Genomic DNA, 24,551 nt, shown 5'->3' with positions numbered 1-24,551 from the left:
GTGCCACCTTTTTAAACACAGTGATCGCCCACTGTGGATCAGGTGCCCCTGAGAAAAGACAACTGTCACCCACATTTGGGCGACATGGCGATCAATTTGTTAAGGGAACAGGTGGTACCTCTCAGGCCTGTTTCTCCCAGAAGGGTCTCTACTCTGCATGGTTCACAGCAGCAGAGGTGAAAGGAGCTTGCCAGCTGCTCTTCTCTCCACCCCAGTGTAGCCTGTTCCATTCCCTCCTCTACCCGCCTCCTCTCCCAGAATCCAGGCCACCAGATGGCCGGAGCAGGCTGTGTTTATCTGGGGCCATGGAAACCTGCAGCTTCTTTTTCCTATCATTCTGGGTCAGGCGCGGGGCTGGAGCCCAGCCTCAGAGCCATGATGCCACGGAATGGTGCCGACTTTATTATTCATAATCCCTGAGCCGTCGAGTCTCTGGCTTTGCTCCTGTGAGCAGCTTTTTCCAGTCACCATGGAGATGCCTCTGTCCCCTCTGAGGTCTTGGGACTAAGTCAGACAGGGTGGGACCCCGGAAACTCCCCTTTCAGCCTGGAGCCCAAAAGGCTTATGCCAATTGCCATTCCCTTCCTAATTTGGGTTTACAAAACCAGGGCTTGGGGAGTGTGTGTGTGTGTGTGTGAGTGTGTTTCCTTCGTAAAGAACTTGCCTGTATCAATGAGGCTAAAATGGTAAAGCCTTGATTTGACGACAATCTCCTGTCTCGAACAGCCAGCATTCCCAGGGGCATAGTTTTCTAGGTAATTATGCCTTTCCTAAAAATAGAACTCTCCATTAAGAAACAACCACTAGTATTACTCATAATCACTAACATTTACTGAGCTCTGTTTTCATCTACCACACTGCTTCTCAACAAAGTAACTTAGCCAACATTTAACTGTTTCCAAACACTGCTTGCTCTATTTTGAACCTTTCTTAGAGTTGGAACTTCTGTTTTGGAGTTCATTTCTTAACAGTCCTTTCTGTAAAAAGGGCTCTGTTTTGCCTGTCTATGGCTGTCTGAATCTCTACCTACTTCCCAATTCTCCCCTTAGCTCCTGGCTAGAAGAAACTACCATCAATCTCCACAACGCCCAGGGTGGGAGGGTCCATTTTTTAAATTATTTCTTTGTCGCCCTGCCTGTCTCTCCTCCCTTCTGGCATTTGCCCTGCAGAGCCTTCACACAGGTGCTTGAGGATTTGCTTATAAGCTGCCTTGTGAATGAGTCTGAAGTTACTAAAACTTAGCTCTAGCAGAACTCAACATTCGAAAACACGTACCCACAGAATTCCTCTGGAATTCTGGGTTCTGGGTACTGAGGAATCCAGCAGTGAGCCAGTGCCCTCCTGGGGCTTACTACATTCTGGCTGGGAGACGCAATAGGCAGAAAAGTAAGATTGAACGATGTGAAAGGGGAAGGGGAAAAAAATGATTAAGTGGAGTAGAATAAAGGGGGTGGACATAAACTAGGCCAGGCAGGGCAGGCCTCGCCGATGCTGTGAGATCTGGGGGAAGAGCGGTCCAGGAGGGCGCAGACTAAAAGGGAGAAAAGTTGTGTTCCTGGTGGATACGGAACCCAGGGGCTCTTTTCACCAGGACGCTCCACTGAGAGCGCGCTGTCTGGGCAACGTCTTCCCCATCGCTGCAGCTGCCCTCAGAGCGCCAACCAAGCCTCCTGGAGGCGGCACACCGGACGCCTCTAACAGTGGCCGCGGGAGAGCAACACCGGGAGCTTAGCTCGCCTCCTCCCGCCGGCAGGCGATAAAAACGGCGCGGAACCCAAATCCGGGGGAAGGCGCGAGCCCGCGGACCGCGGAAGGAGCGCCAACCGGAAGCGACTGCCAGACCTAAACATGGCGGCCACCCAGTACCTGCGCTGGGGCCTGAACCGAGCCGGAGCCTGGTTGCTCCCGCCGCTCGCCCGCTGCCCCCACCGAACTCTGCACAAACAGGCAGAGGGCACCGAATTCCGGAGCATCTACAGCCTGGACAAGCTGTACCCCGAATCGCGGGGCTCGGACACCGCGTGGAGGGTCCCGGTAAGCCGGGAGGACAGGACGGAAGCGGCGTTTTCTGAACTCTGCTAGGTGACATCAGGAAGCCCGGGCCCCATTGGCCCGGCGCGCAACTAATCTGAGAGGCAGACGACCGTAACTGTGGCCGTGCCGCGGGAGGAGGCTGGTTATCCGAGCAACCAGGGAGCGGGGAGGCCGGGCGAGTGGTGGCGCGCGCTGTGGCTTGAGCTGTGCCGGCCCCGGGAGAGCACGCTGGATATGCTTCTTACAAGACCACCAGTTTTTGCACGTGTATTCCCCGTCCCACAGGCCCAGATTCTTGTCCCAAAGGAAAACTGCCTGCCGGAGTGGAAAGGCAAGAAGCTGTCAAGTTGCTCTCTTTTGGAACCTTTTGGCAGTTACACTGTCCCTAGCCCCTGGTAACCCCAGCAGCCTGAGGAAACAGGGCTTCTGGGCTTCTGGTTCGTTTCTTCAGGATGCCTTTATTGACAGCCCGCTATGTGCAGGCGCTGTATCAGCTCCCGGAGTGGAGAGAGGGGACCCACCCAATTCTGTTGAGTTTCTTTCTACCTACAGGACAGGAAGAGAGAGTTCATTCATTCATTCACTCATTAAACAGACTTCTGTTGAAAGCATGGTACAGAGTAATGAACAAAACACAAACATTCTAATGCTTGTGGAGCTTATCTGCTTAATGGAAGGAGACAGACAATAAATAAAATCAGTAATATAGAGTATGTGAGATGGTGGGTGATAAGTACTTTGGAGGAAGAAGGGGTGCTGAGGTAGAGGTTGAAGTTGCAGTTTTAAGTGGGATGGTGTGAGAATGATTCTGAGAAGGTGACATTTGAGAAAGGACCTGGAAGAAGCAAGGCAGCAAGCCATGACACAAGTGGGGAGAGGAGCATCCCTGCGAAGGGAGCAGCAGGTGCCACCACCTCAAGGCAGTGGCATGTTTGACTTGTTCAGGGAGCAGCAAGCAGGCCAGTATGGCTGAGCAGGGCAGTCGGAGGAGATGAAGCTAAAGAGGAGAGGGCTGGGGGAGAGGCCTGTTTATACGGCTTACAGGTCTTTAGCTTTTCTCTGAAGGTGATGGGGACCTATTGGAGGGTTTGAGACAGAGAAGTGGAGTGATCCAACTTAGTTTTACAAAAGATCACTCTTAGCGAGACTAGACTGCAGAATGACAAGAACAGGAAGACCAGCGAGGAGATGGCAATAAGACAGGCAAGAGGTGATAAGCAGGGTGGAAGCAGTAGGAGCCACGAGAGCTGGACAGGTTCTAGATAAATTCTAAAGGGAAAGCCTACAGGATTTGTTAGTGGACTTTCTATGAGAAGTGAGAAGAAGAGAGGGATTGAGGTCCAAGTCCTTGAGAAATGGAAGGATCGAGTTGCCTCATCTCAGCGTTAACTGAGATGAGAAAGTGGCCATACCAATCATTTATCTGTTCATTCATTCAACAGCAAGTTTCTTGAGCACCTATGTGTCAGACCCTGTTTCAAGCATTGCAGATGCAGCCGTGAGAAAACAGAGTTCCTGCTTCATGGAACTTATGTTCTAGCAGAAGGAACAGACAGTAAACAAATGGGAAAAGTGTATCAGATAGTGAACAATAATGCAGACCCGGGTGCTGTGATGCAATAGCCAGGGAGCTACATGGGATTGTTAGGAACGGAAGTCCTCTGTGAAGAGTTTTGAGGCTTAAGGTGTCCGTCTGGCAGGTGAGAGGAGACATTGAATAGCAGTTGGCTCTCCGGTTGTGCAGTTGAAGAAAGAGATTTGAGTTTGAGCCAGAAAATTGAGAGTCATCAATACAGATGATATTTTCAACAGAGATGGATGAAATGTTCTAGGGAAAGAGTAAGGTAGAGAAGAGAAAGGATTTCAGGGACATTTCAGTGTTTAAAGGTTGCAAAGAGCAAGCAAAGGAGAGTGAGAAAGTCATGGGGAGGTCAGAGGAAACTGGAGAGGGTAGCCAAGAAAGAAGAGGAGAACGCTTCAAGGAGGGTGCGGTCCATGGTCTTCAGGGCAGTGGAGAGATAGAGTGGAATGAGTATTTCACCCCCAGATAACTCTAAGATGGAAAGGGATGAAGGCAGCCAGAGTGGGGACAGAGGAAGATACTCTGAGCCTGGGGAGCAGAAGGGCTTCAGTGCCGGTAGTGTTTGCAATGGGCCTGTGGACCAGAGGATTTAAGGCTGAAGGGCACAGCTACGTGTGCCTCCTGTGGTCCCAGGAGGAACAGGGGCGCCCATGGTTTGCTGCTTCAGGTTGGCCGAGGGTGTTCTTTTTGGAGTCTCCCTGAGTCACAAGTCCTGTGGCATCCTCCCTCCCTCCCGGGCTACTGATGGTGCCTGACTAGCTAAGGGGGGTCGCGGAAGGACAGGGAAGGCTGGAGAAGTCAGTTCCATTTTCCGGGAAGATTGTTTCTGAGGTGGTACCTCTGGCATCTGGGGAAGCTTTATCTGTCATCCTGCTATGATTTTACTGGGGACCTGAAAATAGCTGTAGTACATCTGTGTTGTGGCTTTACATCATTTCTTTTGTTGCCCTGTGTCAGTGAGGAGTCACCGAGCAGGTAATATTTATTTGACGCCGTGTATGTTACATTTCAGGATGATGCAAAACAAGTCCACAATGACATCCCTGTAGGTAAGTCGTTTGGTTTTATTAAAAAATCAGTCCTTTCCTCCACCCCACCCATATTCCTTCCAGATCTCTCCAGCCTATGAAAGTAAAGAAACTGTCTTTGGGTGTGCAAAAGTGGAGTCCTTTCAGCATTGTTTAGGATAGGGAAAAAAAAAAAGTGATGAGGCAGCCATTCCGGAGTGCTGTGCAGTGCCCAACACGAACAGAGGGCCTGATGTTCTTGTGACATGGGACAGTCTACACAATAGAGGGACTGATTGTTACTGGAAAAGAGCCAGTACAGAAGCATCTGTACAGTAAGCGACCATTTGTGTTTTACATATATGTATCTAAATACACATATATATCTAAATGCACATATACACACATATATATCTAAATACATCTATTTACAAAAATATACACATTTTTGTACATACACATAGATCTGAAAGGATGTACATGACCCTGGCTGCAGGCACTGCCATGGGGAGTGGAGAGGAAAGGAAACTTGGTGGCCAGGGAACAGGAATGGGGACTTCTCCCTGTAAACCATTTGCATAACTTTATAATTTTGTGCCCATCAAGCCTCAGGCATGGCCTGAAAAGAAACAAGCCCGTTTTAGGTTCCAAGAGTTTCTGACACCCACAGACAGTGAAAGAAGAGTGACCAAAGGTGCTGCCTCCCAGTGGCCCTTGCTCAGGGTGACGCTGCAACAAAGAGGCCGGGGGGCCACAGTACAAAGGAGAGGACACTGTGGCTGCGAAGGCCGCGTCCTGCTGCAGCTCTGCAGTTTGAAGCCAGCAGCTGTGCCCTGAGGCGGGAGGAGGCAGAAAGCCTATCTGGTCAGAACCAGAGACAAGAGTGACAGTCTCCAGGGGAGGCAGGGAGGCAAGTGGGAATGGCCGAGTCCCCGCTCCTCACCTGCCTCTGCTCTCGTCTTTCCTGGGCCTGGCGGGCCTGTGCGGGTACAGATAAGGCCACCAGTGCCGTGGGGGGACCGCTCCCTACAGACCCACATGCATCCATCACCTGTTAAGAAAAATAAGTTCGTTTGAATTTTCAAGGGAGGAAAGCCGTCCCGGGATGGTCACCACCACCCGCTGAGGCCCACTCTCCACCACCCCGGTGCCCAGTTCTTTGCCACCCAAACCTCCTGCAGCTCATGGTCTAGTCTTCTGGAATCTTCCCGCTGCCATGCCTTCCCCCTCAAACACCATGAGGCTGCTTTTCATGAATTATAAGAGTAGAAGGAAGGAACTTTATTTTACACATTCAGGACAGACGGACAACACCACGACCCAGAGAAGCAGTGGGACTTTCAAGATCATAGTCAGTGCTGAGCCAGTGTTAGAAGATGGGGCCTCCCAGCTCCAAATCGAGCCCTCATTCATCCAGCAGGTGTTTTCATCCACTGACCGCGAGCTAGGCACTGGGGTCCACGCTGACACGATGAATGAGGCACTTACCTGCCCTCTTGCGATTCCACACTCACCACATTGTGAAATACAGCACTAAACTAAGTTTGTCCCTTCGTTTGAGCCTTTGAAAGAGTCCTTGCTTTAAAGCAAACAAACCACAGAAAGCCAGGGGTGTCTGATTTAGTGGAATGTACCAGACCAGAATCAGACAACCCGGGTCAAAATTTTACATCCTATGCTGCCTGTGTGACCTTGGGAAAGTCTCTTATCTTGATTTTAGTTTTGACATCTGTAAATGACCCCTGACTTTACAGACCTGAATGTTACGTTTATACATATATGTCACTGAAAGAGAAATAGAGACACTTAGGTTGATGGTAAATGAGCAGTCTGCACATTTTCCATGGGATAATCATTTTGTTGGCTGTGTGTTCTGTTTTACAGATCGTCTGACAATATCTTATTGTCGGAGTAGTGGTCCTGGGGGCCAGAACGTTAACAAAGGTACATGGTGCCTTGTTTTCTTTCACTTGAAAACTTAGCTGAGAGATGGACTTGAGGAATTCTGTGTTTACAGTCATGTGGAATAAAAGGATTTTTTTTCAGCAGAAGCTTACATACCACCAGTTTATATAATAATCCTCTTTATTCTTTTGAATGTGGTCTGATTCTCAGACTCTCAGCTGTGGGTTGCTAGGACTATGATCGGCTTGTGAGTCTAAACAAAGGGAAATCACAGTGTGAGTTAGCAGCCAGCTCCCAGAACAGGTTTCCTTCATTCTTACGGAACTCACCCCCTCCCGCATTCTTTGCAGAGCCCAGTAAATTGTAAGAGAAGCCCTGGGCATTTGATTCCTGGAAGTTTGTTTTTGTCCAGACACGCCTCACTACCTTTGCAGGCTCATTCCGTGGCCAGCTGTGTATCCCCAAATTGCCACAGAATAGAAACACACCTGTCCAGGGACTCTCAGTCTTTAATGCATTACCTTGCTGTCACTCCCTTTGCGTGGCAAAGCAGTAAAGTTGTCCTAATTCTCAAAAACAAACAAAGAAAACCTGGGTGGGTGTCCCACTTCCCTGTGGTTCAGAATGGTTACCAGCTACCTAGGTGCTGAACTTGCCTGAGGGTCTCAGCGACCCACGTGCTCTCCATTTATTGACAGTGAATTCCAAGGCTGAAGTCAGGTTCCATCTGGCAAGTGCCGACTGGATCGCGGAGCCTGTGCGGCAGAAGATGGCCGTCATGGTAATCAGTGGCCCCCTCCTTTCCCTGTAACCCCTCAGTCACCTTGACACCTTGACTCTGTAGAACCCTGGTTTTGCCTTTGTTCTCCACAGCACAAAAATAAGATCAACAGGTCGGGAGAGTTGATACTCACCTCTGAGTGCAGCCGCTATCAGTTCCGAAATCTGGCAGATTGCCTACAGAAAATTCGAGACATGATTGCGGAGGCCAGCCAGCCAGCCAAGGAGCCATCCAAAGAAGACGCCATACTTAAGAGAATCAGGTACCAGAAAATGCCCCAAACGTGTAAACTGACACGTGTGGTTGAGGGGCTCCACAGGGAAGAAAGGAGGCAGGGCCAAGCCCGCGACTTCCCAGCGGACGGGAGGACAAGCCCCGGGGATGGGAGAGTCTGCCCCCAGCGGAGGCTCACCGGCCGGCGCCCGCTGCCTCCCGCTGAGCTGCCAGCTACTCGCACCGCTTGGAAAAGCACCGATTGGGCATCTGGGCGTAATTGTGTTCTTTGTTTTCAGGATAGAAAACATGAATCGGGAAAGGCTGAGAAAAAAGAGAATAAATTCCGCCATAAAGACAAGCAGGAGGGTAGATGTGGACTGAAATCACCCCCTCCAGCCAGCAGAGACCCCCTTCAGAGCATCCAGGCAGCTGCCACCGAGAGGGCTTTGATGCCACCAGGAGACGCTGCAGCCATCGCAGGAGTGTTCACTCGGAGCGAGGGTTGTAGGCGCTGGTTGCAGAGGTCTTTATAGGCCATCACCATGTTGTCAAACATCAGTTATCCATTTGATGTACTAGTTGCAATAAAATTCTAAATTCAGTGGCCTTCCCCTCTCACTCAGAATGCTTCTGAACAGAATTCCTACCTTTTCTTTCAGCTGAAATCTGCCCAGTTGTTATTGACTGGCACTGACTGTACAGCCCAGAGGGAAACAGGAATGAGCCATGGGGTCTGCCCTCGAGGAACACAGGGAGACAGGTGCATGGGCATTGGAACTGGGCCTTGAGAAGAAAAGTATAGAATATTACTCAGTAGAGAACAGGGGAGGAAACCAAAGAAAAGCCTGGGGTAGAGGAGTGATTGGGAGTCCATCTGAACGGGGGATTTGTGCAGGGCACTGTGGGAGGTAAGTCTGGAGCAGGAGATAGAAGTTCAATGTGTAGTCTTGACTTGAAGTTCAGGAGTTTATAGTTTAAGAGACATAGGAACTAGGGGGCCACTGAGGGTCTTGAGTGGGAAGGAGTATCCTGTGTTAGGTGCTGTCACAGGCTGCGGGGTTTTGGAGACAGGAAAAGAATGAGTTGGAACTGGAGAGAGGTTTTTGCGATCCTATTGGATGGGGAAGCACCCAGGCCAGCATAACAGGAGTGGATTACTCTGGCATGTATGAACTCAGTGTTCTCCCTTATTTTGATCTAGTTTACTCATTTTGACAAATACTGCATTGTGATGCTCTAAATGCAAGATCATGAACTGTAGTAGCAGGTACCCTTTATGGGAACCGGGACCTCATCATTCATGTGATTGTAAACCAAGGGGGAAAAAGTCATTGATAAATGACTTAAAAAATCAGAAGGATGTGGAAGACGTGGTCCCTGTCCTCAAGGGAGTCAGAGCCTAGTAGAGAGCTGAGGCCCAGTGTAAGGAAGTGCAACGTTCTTTGGTTCATTAATTCAACAAAAACAAATTGAATACCACTGGGTGAGGTCCTGGGGAGTCAGCAGTGAACAAAACAAAGCCCTTTCTTCCAGAGAACTTCCATTCAATCAGAATGATAAAAGCTGGATTCCTGTTTTGGTGACATAACTTAAAATGTGGTAAATAACAAGAAAGTTCTCAATAGATTTGGGGTAGCAGAGAAGCAACTAATGCCAGCTGAAGGGTCAAAAAAATGTACTTGAGGTCCTTGAGATGGGCCCAAAGTGGGGGGGGGGGGGGGTGCCATGTGAACAAGGTAAGATCTTGTCACCCAGAGGCTGTGGTGGTGGCCAAGGGCCCCGCCTGTGGCCAAGACAATGAACTATAGTATTGAGAGGATGAGCTCTCAAGCCAGCTGCCCCAGGTCACCTCCTGACCAGCACCCCCTGCTGTGGGCCCTTGGGCAACCACTCGACCTCTCTGAACCTTAGCATCTATGAAATAGGGATGATATTACTAGTACCTACCTCATAGGGTTGTTTTGGTTGACAATAAGTAGTTAATGAGCCTGGACTCGGGGGATGTTAGCTATGATTAATAGCCCAGTTTGGCTGGAACCCAGGGGGCAAGGAGCTGTGGAAGACACATCTGCCACGTTGAGTAGGAGCCAGGTCTAGAAAGGCCTTAAATGTGACAGCTAAGACATTTAGACTCAGCTCCTGTAGAGGCTGTCAGGGGAAGATTAATCTGACGGTGACCGGACGAGAAAAGACTGCAGGGAAGTGGGCACAGGTTGGTAAATGGACCCATGTGGAGCTGTGAGGGACCCATCCTGGAACTAGGGCAGGGACAACAGGAACGGAGAGGAAATAGCAGATGCAAAAGGATTATGGGAACAGAAAATTGGCTTGGGTGAGGTGAGAGCTGATGTGTGACAAGGGGTGGTGCTGAGTATTAAGACAGGAAAGTCACAAAGGGAGCAGGCTTGGGAGGATGGCTGTTTGGATGACGAGTATGGTTTTCCCTGGGAGAAGTTGACTCTCTGGACCCTGAGGAGGAATGTACAGGTGGTGCTGCCCAGGAGAGGGAATGGAGCTCTGGGGCTGGGACGTGAGGTTGAAGCCAGAGGTGCAGGGCAGGGAGGGACAAGTAAAGTCTTGGGAATGGGTAGGAGCAGTTGAAGATGAGGGAAGGCAGAACCCAGGAAGACGCTTGGTAAGATTATGGTGGCGGGAAACCAGAGAAGGTGTCCCTGTGGATTGAACCTGGAGCATAGTGCTGGACCTGTGAGGCCCTCGGGAGACACTGGTGGCATGTGAAGGGACCAGGAAAAACATTCGAGATACAGAGAAGGGCAAGGAGAGGTAAAGAGAACCAAAATAGTCTAGGGGACAGAGAGTAGAGCACAGGGGTGGGACCCATCATTTAAAAAACAAACAAAAAAACAACACCCAAGGGCAAAAGAATGAACGTAGGTGAATCTTTAGACACAATGATGAGTGACACAGGCCAGAGTATAAAAGACTATGATTCTATTTATATGAAGTTCAAAACAAGGCAAAACTGCTTTATGGTGATGAAAGTCAGGAAAGTATTTACTTGGGGGCAGTGAAGACAACTGGGAGGAGGCATAAGGAAGCCTTCAGGGGCGCTGGAATTGTTCTGTATCTCATGCAGCCATGACCTTAAGATCTGTACACCTTACTGGGTGGGTGTTACATCTCAACAAACAGACCAATTAATTAAGTTAAAGGAGAACATTCTCAAGGCTAGAGACTGGAGCCAGGTGTTACATTTTCTTTCTTCCTCTCCTTGGTATTAAGGGAAGGAAGGAGATGAATTTGTGCAGATTCTACAGGTGGGAGAGAGAAAAAAGGGAATATCTCCAAGTTCCTGGGATGTGCCCTGGGATGCTGGGCTTGGAGAAGCAAGGTCTCAACTCAGGCATGGCGGGAAGTAAACGCTGCCCTTGGCTGAAGCTTCTCCTGTTAACATCTTTCAGATACGCATGAATTTCAGTAATGGATTTTAAACGTGCATAATATTTTAAGATGTGTTTTTCTTTATTATTAGTACCTTTTTGTGTAACAGTTTTAAAGGAACAGAGTATTAGAGTGAAGTGTCTACTTGGTGATCCATTCATTTTCTGTATATTATATATTTGTGTACGGATGTATTTCTGCTATTACAGCTGTAAAGATTTGTCCCTCCAGGTTGTACATTGTTTCACGATGGGAGAGATTTTCAGTGTTTATGTTTCAGTATTCAAGATCGATACTAGTTTGTTCTCGTTCACTTCCTACACTACTTTTTCCTGAAATTCTTGGGTATTCTGTCAGTTCTGTAGAGGGGGACAAAATAGCCATAATGGCAAAAAACCAAATGCCTGCAAACCTCAGCCTTCACCAGCCACAGTCCAGGTGTCCAGGCAGCCTCGGCGCCGGCCTCCCAGGCCCCACTGTGCTTCTCGGTGCGGGCGGAACGAGGCTGGACACTTCGTTTCCCACGGTGGTGTCTTCCTCCAGGTTGACTGTGAGCACAGGAGGACCTACCTACGCGCAGCCCCGGCACCGCATCCCTTGGTAAACATACGACTCACTAATGCAAGGCCCGGGATGGGACCACCTACTAGTGGGAGAAATGCCACTACAACGAGCCGCAGGCCCCAGTGGCCTAATGGATAAGGCACTGGCCTCCTAAGCCAGGGATTGTGGGTTCGAGTCCCACCTGGGGTAATAAGGCAATTTTAACATTTTTGCCCGATGAAGAACTCTAGAGTCCATCCCACTGGGGTCGACAGCATTAAAGATATACTTGGGCTCAAGTTCGTGCGCTGGAGACTGAAGGGTTTCCCAAAGTCAGAGCCTCTGGAGGTCCACAAGTATTTGGACAAGTCACAAGCCGAGGAGAGAGCAGGACTAAGGGTGCAGAGTGTCAACAGACACGAAGCGGGTGGGGAAACACTAAGCCCGGAGCCGAGGGGCAGGACGGGCAGACTACTAGGTTGCGAACGCGAGGCCAAAGTAAGCTGTCTAGCCGGAGAAGGAAGGCAGGGTCCGCGGACGGCGCAGGCCAGGCCCTTGGATCCCTCCGTAGGTCCTGCTGTTGGAACCCGGGAGGCCCGCGCGTTGCTGGCGCAAAAATTCCCGTAGTGTCTAACGGATCTCAGTTCACCCCAGGTGGGACTCGAACCCGCAATCCCTGGCTTAGGAGGCCAGTGCCTTATCCATTAGGCCACTGGGGCGCGATAACATAACACAGCCACGTGGTCCATGGTAAAGCGCAGCCGCATTCGCACAGACCTCACACAGCCCCGCCACGCCGCCTGCGGGACCGCGGATCCCCAGAGTGCAGGTCCCTGGAAGCCAGCAGAACAACTGGAGGGTCCACCTGCCGGGCTACGCGAAAAGTTAAGAGTTCAAGGTGAGGCGACTGGACAGTCACCGGCGGCGAGCAGTTCCACGGAGTGGAGCTGGCTCCCCGGAAGGAGAGTGCGGAGCGGCCGGAAGGGCCAGGGAACGGAAACAACAGTGAGAGCAGAATGAACCCGCAAACGAAGCGGAGTAGGATGCCTGAGCCCCGAGCCGCCAAAGCCAAGAGATGCTTGTCAAAAACTAAGCCGACCACGAAGGGACTCGAACCCTCAATCTTCTGATCCGAAGTCAGACGCCTTATCCGTTAGGCCACGCGGTCATAACGCCCCGTTGGCCGCAATGCGACAGTTAGGTACAGACCCCTCGGAGGTGGCGGCGCCGGTTACTGGAGCCAGAGAGGAGTGTGCGCTTTTGGCCATAGGGTGCAACCCATGTGTCACGGAGGAAGAACCAATGTGCAGTCCCTGCGGGTGGCATCAACGCCGGTGCGGCTGTAGGTGATCAAATAAGTATACAGCTGCTTTCTAATTCGCGGTGAGGGCGCGTCTCCTAAAGAATAAGGCGTCCGACTTCGGATCAGAAGATTGAGGATTTGAGTCCCTTCGTGGTTAAAACGTTTTAATCTTGAGAGCAGGGTAGCACTCCTATACCGCAGCCGAATCCCAGTCATTACCCTCGTTTTAGAAACAGAGAGACCTGGTCCCCATACCTGTTCTCGTCACCTGGAGCGGGTAGGTACGGTTCGTGTCCAATCAGGTTTTGCACCTGAGAGCTTCCGGCTGACGTCATTACGCAGCCTTACGGCGTCATAGTTCAAGGGGCATGTAGTCGGGGGCCGTTTGCGTGAAGCCCCAGTGGCCTAATGGATAAGGCACTGGCCTCCTAAGCCAGGGATTGTGGGTTCGAGTCCCATCTGGGGTGAGGGGGTTTGGTTGATGACTTCCTTTTCTTTTTTTTCTCTACCTGCCCTTACAGGGTACAAAAATGCTGTGGCACATTTTGTCCCTTTAAGATCATTTTTGAGTGTGTGGATACTTCGGTTGCAATTAATTTGCCCTATCTTTTTGATCAAGCCTGGCTACGCTTTGAAAGATAAACCGATATGAGGGCAAACGGGGCCCCACTTCTTGCTGACTCTCTGGGTTGGTATCTAAACAGTCACGTTGTAAAAGGGCTTTTCAAGCTACAACTCCACGTGCAAATGAAGCAAGCGTGTTCTGTGTGAGCCCACCGCTATGAACTTAAAAGCTGCCAAAACATTAGCCCCTGCCCCTCGCTACCCACCGAGCCTCCCACTGGAGATGGGCAGGCGAGGTGGGGGTGCTGCCCACCTCCCTGCCCTCAGTCCAGCTGTGGGGCTCTGTCCCCACTGAGACGGCACCCACCACACTGCCCTGTGCTAAGACGAGGAGCCGTGCAAGGAAGCTCGTGTGTGCACGCGCACTGGACAGTGGGGATAATAGCTGCCAATCTCTTGTATCTGCCCGAGTCCTGCGAGGAAAAAGATGGCACGCTCACATCGGGTAATCCCAGGAGTGTTTAAAAAGGAATGATGGGAGAGAGTACGTTTATAATTTTCACACTGCCCCGTGTGTGTGTGTGTGTGTACGTATATACACACACGTATATGATTTATCCTTTAGTAAAATATTTAATTTTTTTCAATTGTACTGTTGCAACAAGAGGTGATTATTTTTTAAATTGAAGCCCTTAGCTACTGAGGAGCTATATGTGGGCTTTCCAGGTTGAGTATCCCACAGTATGTGCACTTTCAGGTTACTGTATTTAATTGGTGAAAGGCCGTATTGTTCGTCAGATTTTCATAAGCCCTTGGCTCAAAAAAAATTTAAAATCACTGTTCCTTGTACTTTTGAAAAAGACATAGCAAGCGAACTAGAAGTACAGAATCCTCCTCCCCCTTCTCCAGGGTCATCCAGAATCCTTCCTGTTCTCTCTGCTCTAAACCAGTCGCCAAGTTTTATGGTTGCTACTTTTCAGCTGTGGTCCTGGCTCCCAAATCCCTGCCACGTGGCTGCAGCATCATGGGCCTGGCCTTCACCTCCGCTTCCCTTCAGCCTCAGTTCTCTCTAAAACCCTCCTGCAGGCCCCGCTTCAGTGGAGCTGACATTCAAGTGAGAGAGAAGATAGTAAACAAACAAACTAATAAACAAAGTGATCTCAAAATAAAGAGGGTGATGGAAAACTATCAGCTGAGTAGTCTGATAAGGCTTCTGGGTACAGAACAGCAAACGTATCACTGGTAATGTCACCTTCAGAGGACTTCTTTAATATCTTGGCTGACACTACCTACCTGATAGTGTTGTTGTGAGGAGTAAATGAGATGCTATTTATGTAAAGTGATAAGAATAATGCCTGGAACATATTGTGTGCTCTATATGTCACAATCACCACCGTTTACTAGGACACTAGTTTGCTCCATTAATCGAGGTTTATGTGAGACTCTCCTAGCCAGATGTGAACCCCTGAAAGCTCAAATTGCATCTTACATTTCTTCTCCTTCATTCATGAAGGAATTCATATTAAGATTCTTCTAAATGCCATGCACAGTGCTAAACTCTGGGAAATAGAAATATAACTAAGATAAAGGGCTGGCACTCAACAAAGAATCTTCTAGAATCCTCTAGATCTTTCTAAACTTCTAGGATGAGGAGCTGGGATAGCAAATGTCTGATGGTAAGGGTGGAGAAAGATGGGCATTTAGCATTTTGCTATGGGTATAATGGGGGTGAAGGAACAATGTCCCAAGAGAGAACCCTGGAGTAAGGAAATTGCATTTGACCTTGTGAGTAGAAGGTTTTAAGCAGAGGAGTAAAATAACCATATTTGCGTTTTGAAAAGATCCCCTTGGGAGCACGGTGAAGAATGGATTAGAGGTGGGTGGGTGAGGGCACAGACAGGGAGACCACGTGGGGAGAGTATGCTCAGGGAGGAAATTACCGAAACCTGAACAGAGGCAACAGCAGGGACACCGAGACACCAAGGAAAGTAAAAACGGATGTTCAGGAAATGGAACCTGTGGGTCGTGGTTCCAGACTGCCGTGGGATGAAAGAGACAAGGAGGAGCCCAAGATGGTGCCCGGGATGTGGGGAACAATAGTGCCACACCCCAGGACCAACAGGGAAGCGGATCAGTTCAGGGCTGATTATCTCAAGTCCGAGATGCCTGCAGTGTCCTCAAGTTTATTCCCCTCGCCCCAAATCTGTCCATTTTTTTTCATCATAATTTCTAGTTTCTTCTTTGGTGTTATGCTTAGAAAAATTCTCTCACCTGAAGATTATATAAATATTCACCTACTATTTTTCCTGTGGTTTCTTGTGGGTTTTTTAATCTGCAACTGTAAAGTTGCAGTAAGGACCTGTTCTTACTGTTTTACAAATATTTAAACACTTAGATCATCAGTGCCTTTCCTCAATGATTCAAAATGCTACTCAGATTATATACTAAATACTTATATGCATATACAGTTGACCCCTGAACAGGGCAGGGGAGGGGTTAGGGGCGCGGGCCCTCTGCGCAGCGGAAAATCTGCCTGTAACACAGTCAGCTCTCCTTATCCGAGGTGGGTTCCGAATCCTCCGCTTCAGCCAGGCCGGATCATGCAGTTCTGTAGTGTTTCCAATTCAAAAAAATCTGCGTTAAAGTGAACTTTGAACTTCAGTTCAAACACCAGTTGTATAAGGGTAAACTGTGCTTAATCCTAATATGGTATGGACTTTTTCTGAACATTCTGTTCTGTTCCACTGATCTAGTTATTTTTAGCTTTTTATGCTACTTAATATGAGAGTACTAATTTATAACCCAATTTATTATTTTTCAGTATTTTCTGTTTTTCTTATCTATATCTTCTGAGTTTTCTGTAATCACAACGTATTGTGTGATAAAATGGTTTTATATGACACAAATTAATGCCATCAGTTTGCTTTAGTATGAAATGTGCGGTTTTTTTTCCTTCCAAGCATTCTGTAATTACGTATTTGGTTTCTCATTAATCTAAGATTGAGACGAGATCAGGTGCGTTCTGGGTGGTATGGCCATAGACTAATCCAAGATTCAGGAGAGGGAGTTTCAATTTCCAAGTGGCTGCATTTTTGTATTCTTTTATATTATTGTAGTTTATACTTTGACTATTAATTGTCAGTTTTATGTAATATTTGCTCTGGGATCAGTCAATGTATGTAGATTCTTTTTTTAATTTGAAGTTTTCTTTATAGTCTAATATTTTATCAGTTTCCAGTTATTCTGTTTGTATGACATAGAATTTGGTCTATAAGCTGTTAAATGAGCCTTATAGTCTGCTACAATCTCATTTGTTTTGCAAATGTCAAAAATAGGAAGGTGTTTATCTTTACAAATTATGTTTCTAGCAATTTATTTTGCTTTATGTATTTTAATGCTATTTTTTTCAGTACAAGTTTCCAATTATTTTTTGTATATGGACGGTTCCCTTTATTAAGAACTACATCCCATTTCATATTTTTGCCTCAAATTCTACTTTGCTAGATAGTAATATTATAAATCTACATCTTTGCCCATGCTTTAAAAATTCTTACTATGAAAATTTTCAAACATACGCAAAAACAGAGAATAGTAAATGAACCAACCTAGACCCATCAGTTACCAAGACTGTTGCGTTTGCTCCATTAATCCTTCTACCGTTTTCTTTTTCTGAAGTATTTTAAAACAATCACAGACAGCACATCGTTTTCTCCCTACATCAGTAATCATCTCCTGATATCTTTTTACAGTTGACTGGTGCAAATCAGGATCCAAATAAGGTCCACGCACAGGATTTGGATGTTGGGTCTCTTTTTAACCTGAAGCTGCCCCTCCCATCCTGCCTCGCACCACTGACTTGTTGGAAAAGAAAAGGTCAGTTTTCCTGTAAAATGTCCCACGTTTTGGATTTCTTCATGATGTCATTTAACTTGTTCCTCCATCCCGGATATTTCCTCTAAGTTGGAAGTAGTTTCGGTGTTTTTAAATTGGGGGGGGCGGTGTAATTAGGTTCAACTGTTTATTACTTCTGAGGCAGGTACTGGGGGATTGAACCCCGGACTTCATGCATACTAGGCACGCATTCTACCACTGAACTATACCCTACCCCAGAATTAGTTTTAATGCCTCGATTAAGTTCAGGTTCAACTTTTTGGCAAAATAGTTTCAGATGGTGCTGCTTATTTAATATAGGATGTGAGAAGTTACGTAACATGGGCTTGGCATCAGGGGGCGACAGCCTGATCGCTGTCAAGTTCCTCACCAAACTTTCATGTGAAACAGTTTCATCCACTAACAATCCTCGTTTGAATAAACTACAGTTGACCCTTGAACAACTTGGGGGTTAGGGCTGCCGACTCTCCTCACAGCTGAATAATCTGAGTATAACTTTACAGCTGGCGCTCCCACATCAGTGGTTCCACACCCACAGATTCAACCAAGCTTGGGTTCAGTCAACCTCGGATGCTGTAGTCCTGTAGTACGTGTACTTACTGAAAAAAACCCGCATATAAATGGACCCACACAGTTCAAACATGTTCAGGATCAACTATATTTCGTTAGAGGTTACAAAATAGTAATTTTTCAAAAAAATGTGACAATGAATATATGTATGTTCATGTATAACTGAAAAATTGTGCTCTACGCTGGAATTTGACACATTGTAAAATGACTATAACTCAATAAAAAAAATGTTTAAAAAAATAGTAATTTTTCTAATGTTACTTTTCTTTCCATGCTTATTAGCTGGAATAGTTTGTAAAGAACTTCCTCTCATTAACTAGGTCTGTTAGTTTATCCTGAAACACAGTTGTTTAAATTAAGGCAGGATAAATGAGTACTTTTTTTCCTTCAATGCTAGTGTTTAGAGGATGGAGTTGGGACCTTTGTATACATCCAATCTATTCTTTTTTAACCTTTTTTTTTCTTAAGAGGATGGACAGCTTGTAGTTGGATTTTGAGTTGACTCAGTTTGAAGTTTGCCTTCTAATAGGGGTCTTTAGTGATTCAAAATCATCCTAAGTGTCCAGTTCTGTACTTATGCTACTTCTGGTTTTGCTGATTTCTGTCTTTAACTTTTAACATATAGGATGTGCCTTTTTTTCTCTCTCTAGTGATTTGAAAAGCATAACTCTCTTTTACTAGTGATTATCTTTAATGCATGCTCAATGCAAAAACTTCAAACAGTCCAGGATATAAAGCTTCAAAGTGCCCCAATCCCTTCTAAATGCCTTGGACCCGAGAGCATGTTGTTTTTCACTTTGTCTCTTCAGTATGTCTTCCAAAGGCTCTCCCTCAAGTGCTCTTCCCTTGAACATGGGTTCTAACCACACTCCAAAAGCAAACTCAGTGGCTTTTTCTTAGATTTCTCGTGTTTTCACTGAATCCTTAGATCCTCAGCTGGATGACTCGGTGCCAGTTCATTGATTCACAGCCTGGGGGGGAGGGAACATTTGGTACTCGTTTTTCTGTTTTAGGAATTAAAGGCCTTCTGGCACAGCTACCGCTGAACACCATGGATTATGTTATGACTAAAGCAGCTGTAAGCGGAACACGCCTTGCCCCTCAGTTAGATTTGACCTTCAACCTGGCCCCTGCCCCTACAAATTAGGGGTGCTGGTGCCAGGCTCTCCTCTGCTTATGTCCTTTAGGGCTACAATACTTTCTCGAGTGTTACCAGTCACTGTTGACCTTCTCCAGTAAATTCCACCTGCAGTCTCTGGCAGAAGCGTCAGTTATTGGCCTGTGCGTGTCACCCTTCCCCTGTAAGGTTCTTCCTATAGGATTTAAGCCGTATCAAGTCCTGCATGTGCCATACCACCTTTTTACCTAGACTCGCCCCAGGTTCTCTCATTTAATTCTCATCACCATCCTGATGTTTGTAAATGAGAAAAGGAAAGCCCCAAGATGGTAAACAATTAGTCTAGAACCAGAAATCAAGCGGTCAAGGGCATAAGTGGTAGGCATACCAGGTCCCCTGACTTCAAGGCCAACAGAACTTTCTCCACCACCTCCTCTCTCTTTAAAGCACCTCTATTTCCTGGCATTGCTCAGGAGTCCTGGTAACTATAATAAATATGTAGGATTTCTTTTTAATGAGACAGTGGAATTAAAGTAATTTCCTATGTTCATAACCAAAGCTGTAAGAGGTTTTAACTTTGTGACAAAATTCCCTTTTATACCACATTTATACTGAAGGACTGAAGCACAGAAAAGTAGATCCCTACTGCCACTCAGCCTGCTGTAACACCTGCAATCTGGACCATCTACTCCTGTAACTTACTCAAGGACACGAAGGAGGAAGCACTCCCTAGAATCAGTGGCTTGAAAGCAAAGAGAAAGTTCAAGGGAATCAGACGATGATTCCTCTTTATCCTATTCCAGGAAAATACAACGTCATCAGCCCTACTGTTACTTAGGAAGATTTCAGCAGCCCCAGGGGCTCAGTAATTGGCTCCTATGGGACCAGCACACGCCTGTAGGCTCACCTTTCCATTCTAACAAAAAGACCACTTCCAGTGAGGTCGCCTCAGAGTTTTAACTCTCTCAACTACAAAGGAGCAGACACACACAGCACTATGTAATTATTTTTAATGTCCAGAGTTTATAATTGGAGGGCCAGAGCTCTCTCCCAGACTCAAGTTTATAAGTTCTCAATTGGCTTGTGAGGCCAGTAGGGGTACTTCTTCTTGTCTAACTTGGTTTCTGGGAAGACTTCATTCAAGTCCTCAATGGTCATCTGATCAAATGGAATTATGTTCTTCATCTTCTCCAGCTGGAAAGAGGGGAAATGTGTTAAGATAGATGGGGCTGCAGAGACGCAGAGAAGCATCCAAGCAGGTTACTGCCACTCGGTGAAAGACGCGTGGCCGTGAAAGAGAGAAGACATGTTAAAGGCAACTATGACAGGCTCATCCTTACCTCCTTCTCATATTCCTCAATCCTGGTCTTTGAGAGAGACACAAACTCAGCACAACTTTTCACCTTTAAGAGAAGGGAGAAATTCAGTTTGCTTTGAGTTTGATAGGCCTGCAAGAGGCTCCATAGCTCTCCTCCTCACCTCGTTGCCACTGCTCCACCTGAAAAATTCTGTTTGAAACCAAGCTGTACCATCCTGACCCTGAGGGTTCCAAGACCCGAGGAGCCCCAGAGCCCGTCCACGCTTTCCCGCTGGCTGCGGAGAGCACGTGGCTCCCCGACTAAGGCGGGGAGCTTGCCCTGCAAGGGAAACTACAGCTCCCCCTCCAGCCCACAAAGAAGCCCACACAGGAGAACCAGCTGCAGATGGCAGGACCAGGCTCTTCAGCAAGTGATTCCCCGACGCAATCTACAAAATGCCTGTGTCACAGAGGCCTACTGAATGGTCGGGACAAGCCACGCGACCGCCCTCTTTGGTGGCGTCACCGCAGTTCCAGTGTCTGACCTTCAGGACTTTCAAGCAAACAGGTATCTGACTACTGCCTTACACAATTCTCCTACCCAGTTCTGACTTTTTGATTGTTTTTTAACAGCTTTGTTGACATGTAACTGCCATACAATAAGATGCACATATTTCAAGAGTGCTGCTTGGTAAGTCTGATCTATGTATCCATCTGTGAAACCACCACCACAGCAAAGACAGTGAAATACTGATCACCCCCACCCCAAGGCAACTACTGATGTGCGGTCACCAACTACTGATGAGATTTAGTTGCATTTCCTACAATTTTACAGACATAGAATCACACTGTGTGTACTCCTTTGCTGGTTTCTTTCACTCACATAGTTATTCTGAGGTTCGTCCATGTTAACAGTGTTTATCAATAGTTCATTCCTTTTTATTGATCCTTTTAATTCGTTCTACCTTAACCTTACTAGTGGTAAAAACAGAGCTGTCAGGAACTGAGGGAATTTTAGAGTAAATAAGAAGTTCAACTACTTACATCTTCTTTTTCTTCAGCATCCACCTGGGCAGTATACTTATCCTCTGGCACAGGAACCTTCAGGGCCTTAAACTACAAACACAGGGACAGTGAGTTGTTGTTAATACAACCAGGAGCCCCCCAAAAGGGCTCAAAGCTGCTAATTGTAACAGATCATATAAAAACAGTCTCCACCCCAAGAGGAAACCAGCGTGCATCTAGGGAGTTGCAGTGGACAGTCTTAGACTGCCAACGGGAGCTCAAAGTGCTTCTCTGCCCTTTCACTAACTAACTGGAGACCTTGGACAATTCTTTATTAGTGAGCTTCCATTTCTTTGCCTGAGGGCAAAGGACAGCTGGACTTGATGACTCCAAAGAACCCTTAAGTTCTAAAGAAATTCTGATTTCTCTTTTAAATGAAACCCTAGGGGACTGACTGGCAGAAGTCACGTTTTCACAATGGAAATGGAGGAGAGATGGTCACCTTAGAAGACGGCTTAGCATTACAGCCCCAGCACTTAGCCCTGCACCTGGCACAGAGTGGGCCCTCGATAAATAAGGATCTGCTGAATGAACAAATAAACTTTGGATGTTGAAATTTAACATCAGAAGATAGGTGGATGAGAGATCACAGCTGTAAGGGACAGTAAACAAAGACAGCAGAGAAAAAGAGAAAAACAGTAAAAGGGTAAGAAGATGTTAGTTTGTTCTAAAAGGAGACAGGTGGGTAGCTACAGAGGAACTCAGGCAGAGTTGGGCAGAAACATCCCACTTGACAGCCTCAGGCTCCCAGGTTAAGGCTCTACCGTGCTGTTCCTTTGGATAAGAAACCTGCCGCGCGCATAGACCCAGAATTCTCTGCACCTATTTACCATTTAAATTTGTCATCACAAGACCTTTGGCCACACCCATCTCTCCTGAGTTTCCTTTGGGATCTGAGTGGTACTACCATCCTTCTTTCCTCACTGTCATCCTGCATGTATAATTATCCACCGTTCTGTCCCCACCTATGGCCATGTTACAAGACCAGTGCTTTACAGTTGCCTGAAGTCTCACCTTCTTCTCAAAGTCATCTACCAAGCCAGCCTTTGCCACATTGGCCCTGTAGTAAGCCCAGTCGATAGCAGGTGGATTTTCAGGTAGTGCAGCCAGCCTGCTCACGTGGAAAAGCAAAAGTGAAGATTATTCCATGAGCAATGGAAAATTCACACAGTAATGCTCTGTTCCTTATTCCTAAGGCCTGGAGCTATCATCACACTCTTCTCCAGCAGGGAAATCATAGGTATGCAAAAAAAAATTACTTTCATTTGGAAAATGCATCTGGGTTTTTATAATTTCTATCAGAAGAGCACCAGAAATTCATCTGTAATTCCAAAGCACATTTTGTTTCCACAGTAAGTGACAAGTTAAAAGGATCCTTCTCAGCAAGGTACTGACCTGGAGGTGAGGGTCTCATTCCAAGATTTCAGGGAGTTAGCAATGGCCTTCTGGTTTCGGGGTATGATCTCCCCAAAAGCTACCCAGTCAATGGCTTTTAGAGCAAGCTTCCGGCCAGCCATCTTGCGATCCTGGAAAATAAACAGGTCAGATCAAAACAGGGCTCTTGGAGGGCATCTTAGAAACACACAAGTCTTTAAGAAATAGATCAGCATCATATGAGTGGATATATTTGTCAACTAAAGGAATTAGGATTACTAAATCAGAAAAGGAAGACAGTTTAGCTTTTCAAATTCAAGGTGTGTAACTTGGCATATAAGTATATTCTCTCCTCCCTTTATTCCCCAACTCCTAACTCATCCTTAAAAGCCCAGTTCTCCAGTGTTTGCACTCTATATACCTTTGGAAATATTGCTGAAGTAATATTCATGCATTATATACAAGCTAAAAATTTAAATACAGTTCCACTCAGTTTGAATTTTATTCACTGATACTCCAGTGCACAGAACCTGACACATACCCACATTTCAGCAAAACTTAGTTAAATAAAGCAGACTCTCGACCAAAATTTCTTCATCTGAAAAGTGGGGATAAAAGCCCTACTTACCTAAGAAGGCGATTAAAAAATCACATGTAATTGTGCATATCAATTTGCTCTACAATCTTATACTAACTTAAAAGGCTTCTCCACCTCCTACCTATTAGATTGATAATACATCTGCACCTCCGTATTCATGTCTGATTATCCCCTACATTAGCAGATACCCTGAGTATACTAGTAATACCCTTCAAAGAGTTATTCAATACATATGTGAATGTGAGAGAAGATGGAAAGTGATTACATTGAAAAAAAAAAAAAACCCAAGACAGAATATGGGAAAATAAACTTAAAGGAAGATCAGGGTCTGACATCAGGAAAAAGGCTGAAATGTCTAAGGTATTCACAAGCTATAGGGTGGATCACATGGGAGATGGAAGAAATCTTCCCCAGGCTCTTAAAAATGACACTTGTCCAACACCTGCCGTTTCCTTTCACTCTCTGGATAGCTTACGTTTCCGGGAGTAGAGGTGAGGAGCAGGTGACTTACGTACACCAGAGAAATGTGTCCTTATAGAGGTTTCTCCAAGCACCAGTAGCAGGTGGGCTTCATAAATGAAGGGATATTGTCTTTTATTTATTGCTGAATCCCCAGGGCCCAGAACAGATCTTGCACATAGATGCTCAATAAACATTTGTTGAGTGGGTAAATGAATCCTGCGCTTGAGAAACTCAAGAACTCCACATGCTCGAATGCTGGAACCCTCAGGAGGAGGGGAGAGTGCAGCCCTCCAGCCTGCTGGGTGTCACTCAGCAATGTTCTCCCGGCCTCCAAACCGGACTACTGAAGTCGCCAGCGCTGGAGGTGAACTGGACGAGACAAGGTTAGTGGAAGCACCTAAGTCAGATGAGGCGTCACTGACTGGCTCCTGCGACCTCAAGTTCGGGGAAGAGGAGAGGAAGGGAGCGCGGAGCAGCAGCTACACCCACAGGGACAGACGTCCTCAAAACGGGAGCGACAAAGGTCAGGGCGAGATTTGGAGGCGGCAGAGCGGAGGAACCCGCTGGAATCAAGCCCAAGGCCCCAAACCCTACTCACCTTCACCGACCCCGGCTGCAGACAGTCCACAGCAGTGAGGAACGGAAGTGGGTCACCGGAAAGCCTCCCCTCAGCCAACCTCAAAGCCAAGGGGGCGGGCCCTGTTTCGCAGGTCAGCCAATAGAGACAAGGACTGGTTCCGGAAATCCCTCCTCCGAAGGCGGTGCAGCGCCTCCACCGCGCGGGTCCCCGTGCTCTGGTTGGGGGCGCTCCCGTCCCTCCCCCCCAGGCCCCACCCCCGC

General features: G+C 47.1%; 2 protein-coding genes, 1 long non-coding RNA gene and 4 other non-coding genes across 8 annotated transcripts; 4 read left to right on the top strand and 3 right to left on the bottom strand.

Moving 5' to 3' along the window:
- The first annotated feature begins 1,772 nt into the window (after nucleotides 1-1,772).
- On the top strand, nucleotides 1,773-8,131 carry MRPL58 (mitochondrial ribosomal protein L58). Of its 2 annotated transcripts, none has more exons than XM_032456866.1 (6): nucleotides 1,773-2,034; nucleotides 4,629-4,665; nucleotides 6,508-6,567; nucleotides 7,227-7,309; nucleotides 7,402-7,571; nucleotides 7,827-8,131. In XM_032456866.1, exons 1-6 carry the CDS (start codon nucleotides 1,849-1,851, stop codon nucleotides 8,056-8,058), a joined length of 768 nt encoding a protein of 255 aa, XP_032312757.1. In that variant the 5' UTR covers nucleotides 1,773-1,848; the 3' UTR covers nucleotides 8,059-8,131. The 2 variants fall into 2 exon arrangements, with proteins under 2 accessions (XP_032312757.1, XP_032312756.1); XM_032456865.1 differs by having other exon boundaries at nucleotides 1,808-2,034; nucleotides 7,822-8,131.
- A 3,476-nt stretch (nucleotides 8,132-11,607) lies between these two features.
- TRNAR-CCU lies at nucleotides 11,608-11,680 on the top strand. Its single transcript has one exon. It is a non-coding gene; the product is annotated as a tRNA-Arg (tRNA).
- Nucleotides 11,681-12,116: 436 nt separating this feature from the next.
- On the bottom strand, nucleotides 12,117-12,189 carry TRNAR-CCU. The gene has a single exon. It is a non-coding gene; the product is annotated as a tRNA-Arg (tRNA).
- Nucleotides 12,190-12,213: 24 nt separating this feature from the next.
- LOC106728643 lies at nucleotides 12,214-18,029 on the top strand. Its single transcript, XR_001364901.2, has 3 exons — nucleotides 12,214-12,368; nucleotides 17,087-17,210; nucleotides 17,732-18,029. It is a non-coding gene; the product is annotated as an uncharacterized LOC106728643 (long non-coding RNA).
- TRNAR-UCG lies at nucleotides 12,566-12,638 on the bottom strand. The gene has a single exon. It is a non-coding gene; the product is annotated as a tRNA-Arg (tRNA).
- Nucleotides 13,168-13,240, top strand: TRNAR-CCU. Its single transcript has one exon. It is a non-coding gene; the product is annotated as a tRNA-Arg (tRNA).
- A 1,878-nt stretch (nucleotides 18,030-19,907) lies between the features above and the next one.
- ATP5PD (ATP synthase peripheral stalk subunit d) lies at nucleotides 19,908-24,428 on the bottom strand. The gene is made up of 6 exons (XM_006176483.3): nucleotides 24,310-24,428; nucleotides 22,673-22,803; nucleotides 22,292-22,388; nucleotides 21,257-21,328; nucleotides 20,256-20,318; nucleotides 19,908-20,109 (listed from the first exon to the last, which is right to left on the bottom strand). Exons 2-6 carry the CDS (start codon nucleotides 22,792-22,794, stop codon nucleotides 19,978-19,980), a joined length of 486 nt encoding a protein of 161 aa, XP_006176545.1. The 5' UTR covers nucleotides 22,795-22,803; nucleotides 24,310-24,428; the 3' UTR covers nucleotides 19,908-19,977.
- Between the last annotated feature and the right edge of the window lie 123 nt (nucleotides 24,429-24,551).

Source organism: Camelus ferus, chromosome 16 (genome assembly GCF_009834535.1).
Source record: "Camelus ferus isolate YT-003-E chromosome 16, BCGSAC_Cfer_1.0, whole genome shotgun sequence".
Lineage (NCBI taxonomy): Eukaryota > Metazoa > Chordata > Mammalia > Artiodactyla > Camelidae > Camelus > Camelus ferus.
Note: the sequence above shows the minus strand (reverse complement) of the source record. Positions and strands in the feature narration are given on the sequence as shown.

Excerpts from the sequence above, each read along its gene's own strand:
- MRPL58 (XM_032456866.1), top strand. The coding sequence starts at position 1,849 with ATGGCGGCCACCCAGTACCTGCGCTGGGGCCTGAACCGAGCCGGAGCC. Across the intron at positions 6,568-7,226 it reads GGGCCAGAACGTTAACAAAG|TGAATTCCAAGGCTGAAGTC; the intron begins GTACATGGTGCC and ends ATTTATTGACAG. Across the intron at positions 7,310-7,401 it reads GGCAGAAGATGGCCGTCATG|CACAAAAATAAGATCAACAG; the intron begins GTAATCAGTGGC and ends TGTTCTCCACAG.
- ATP5PD (XM_006176483.3), bottom strand. The coding sequence starts at position 22,794 with ATGGCTGGCCGGAAGCTTGCTCTAAAAGCCATTGACTGGGTAGCTTTT. Across the intron at positions 21,329-22,291 it reads TAGATGACTTTGAGAAGAAG|TTTAAGGCCCTGAAGGTTCC; the intron begins GTGAGACTTCAG and ends CTGTGTTTGTAG. Across the intron at positions 20,110-20,255 it reads TTGAGGAATATGAGAAGGAG|CTGGAGAAGATGAAGAACAT; the intron begins GTAAGGATGAGC and ends CCCTCTTTCCAG.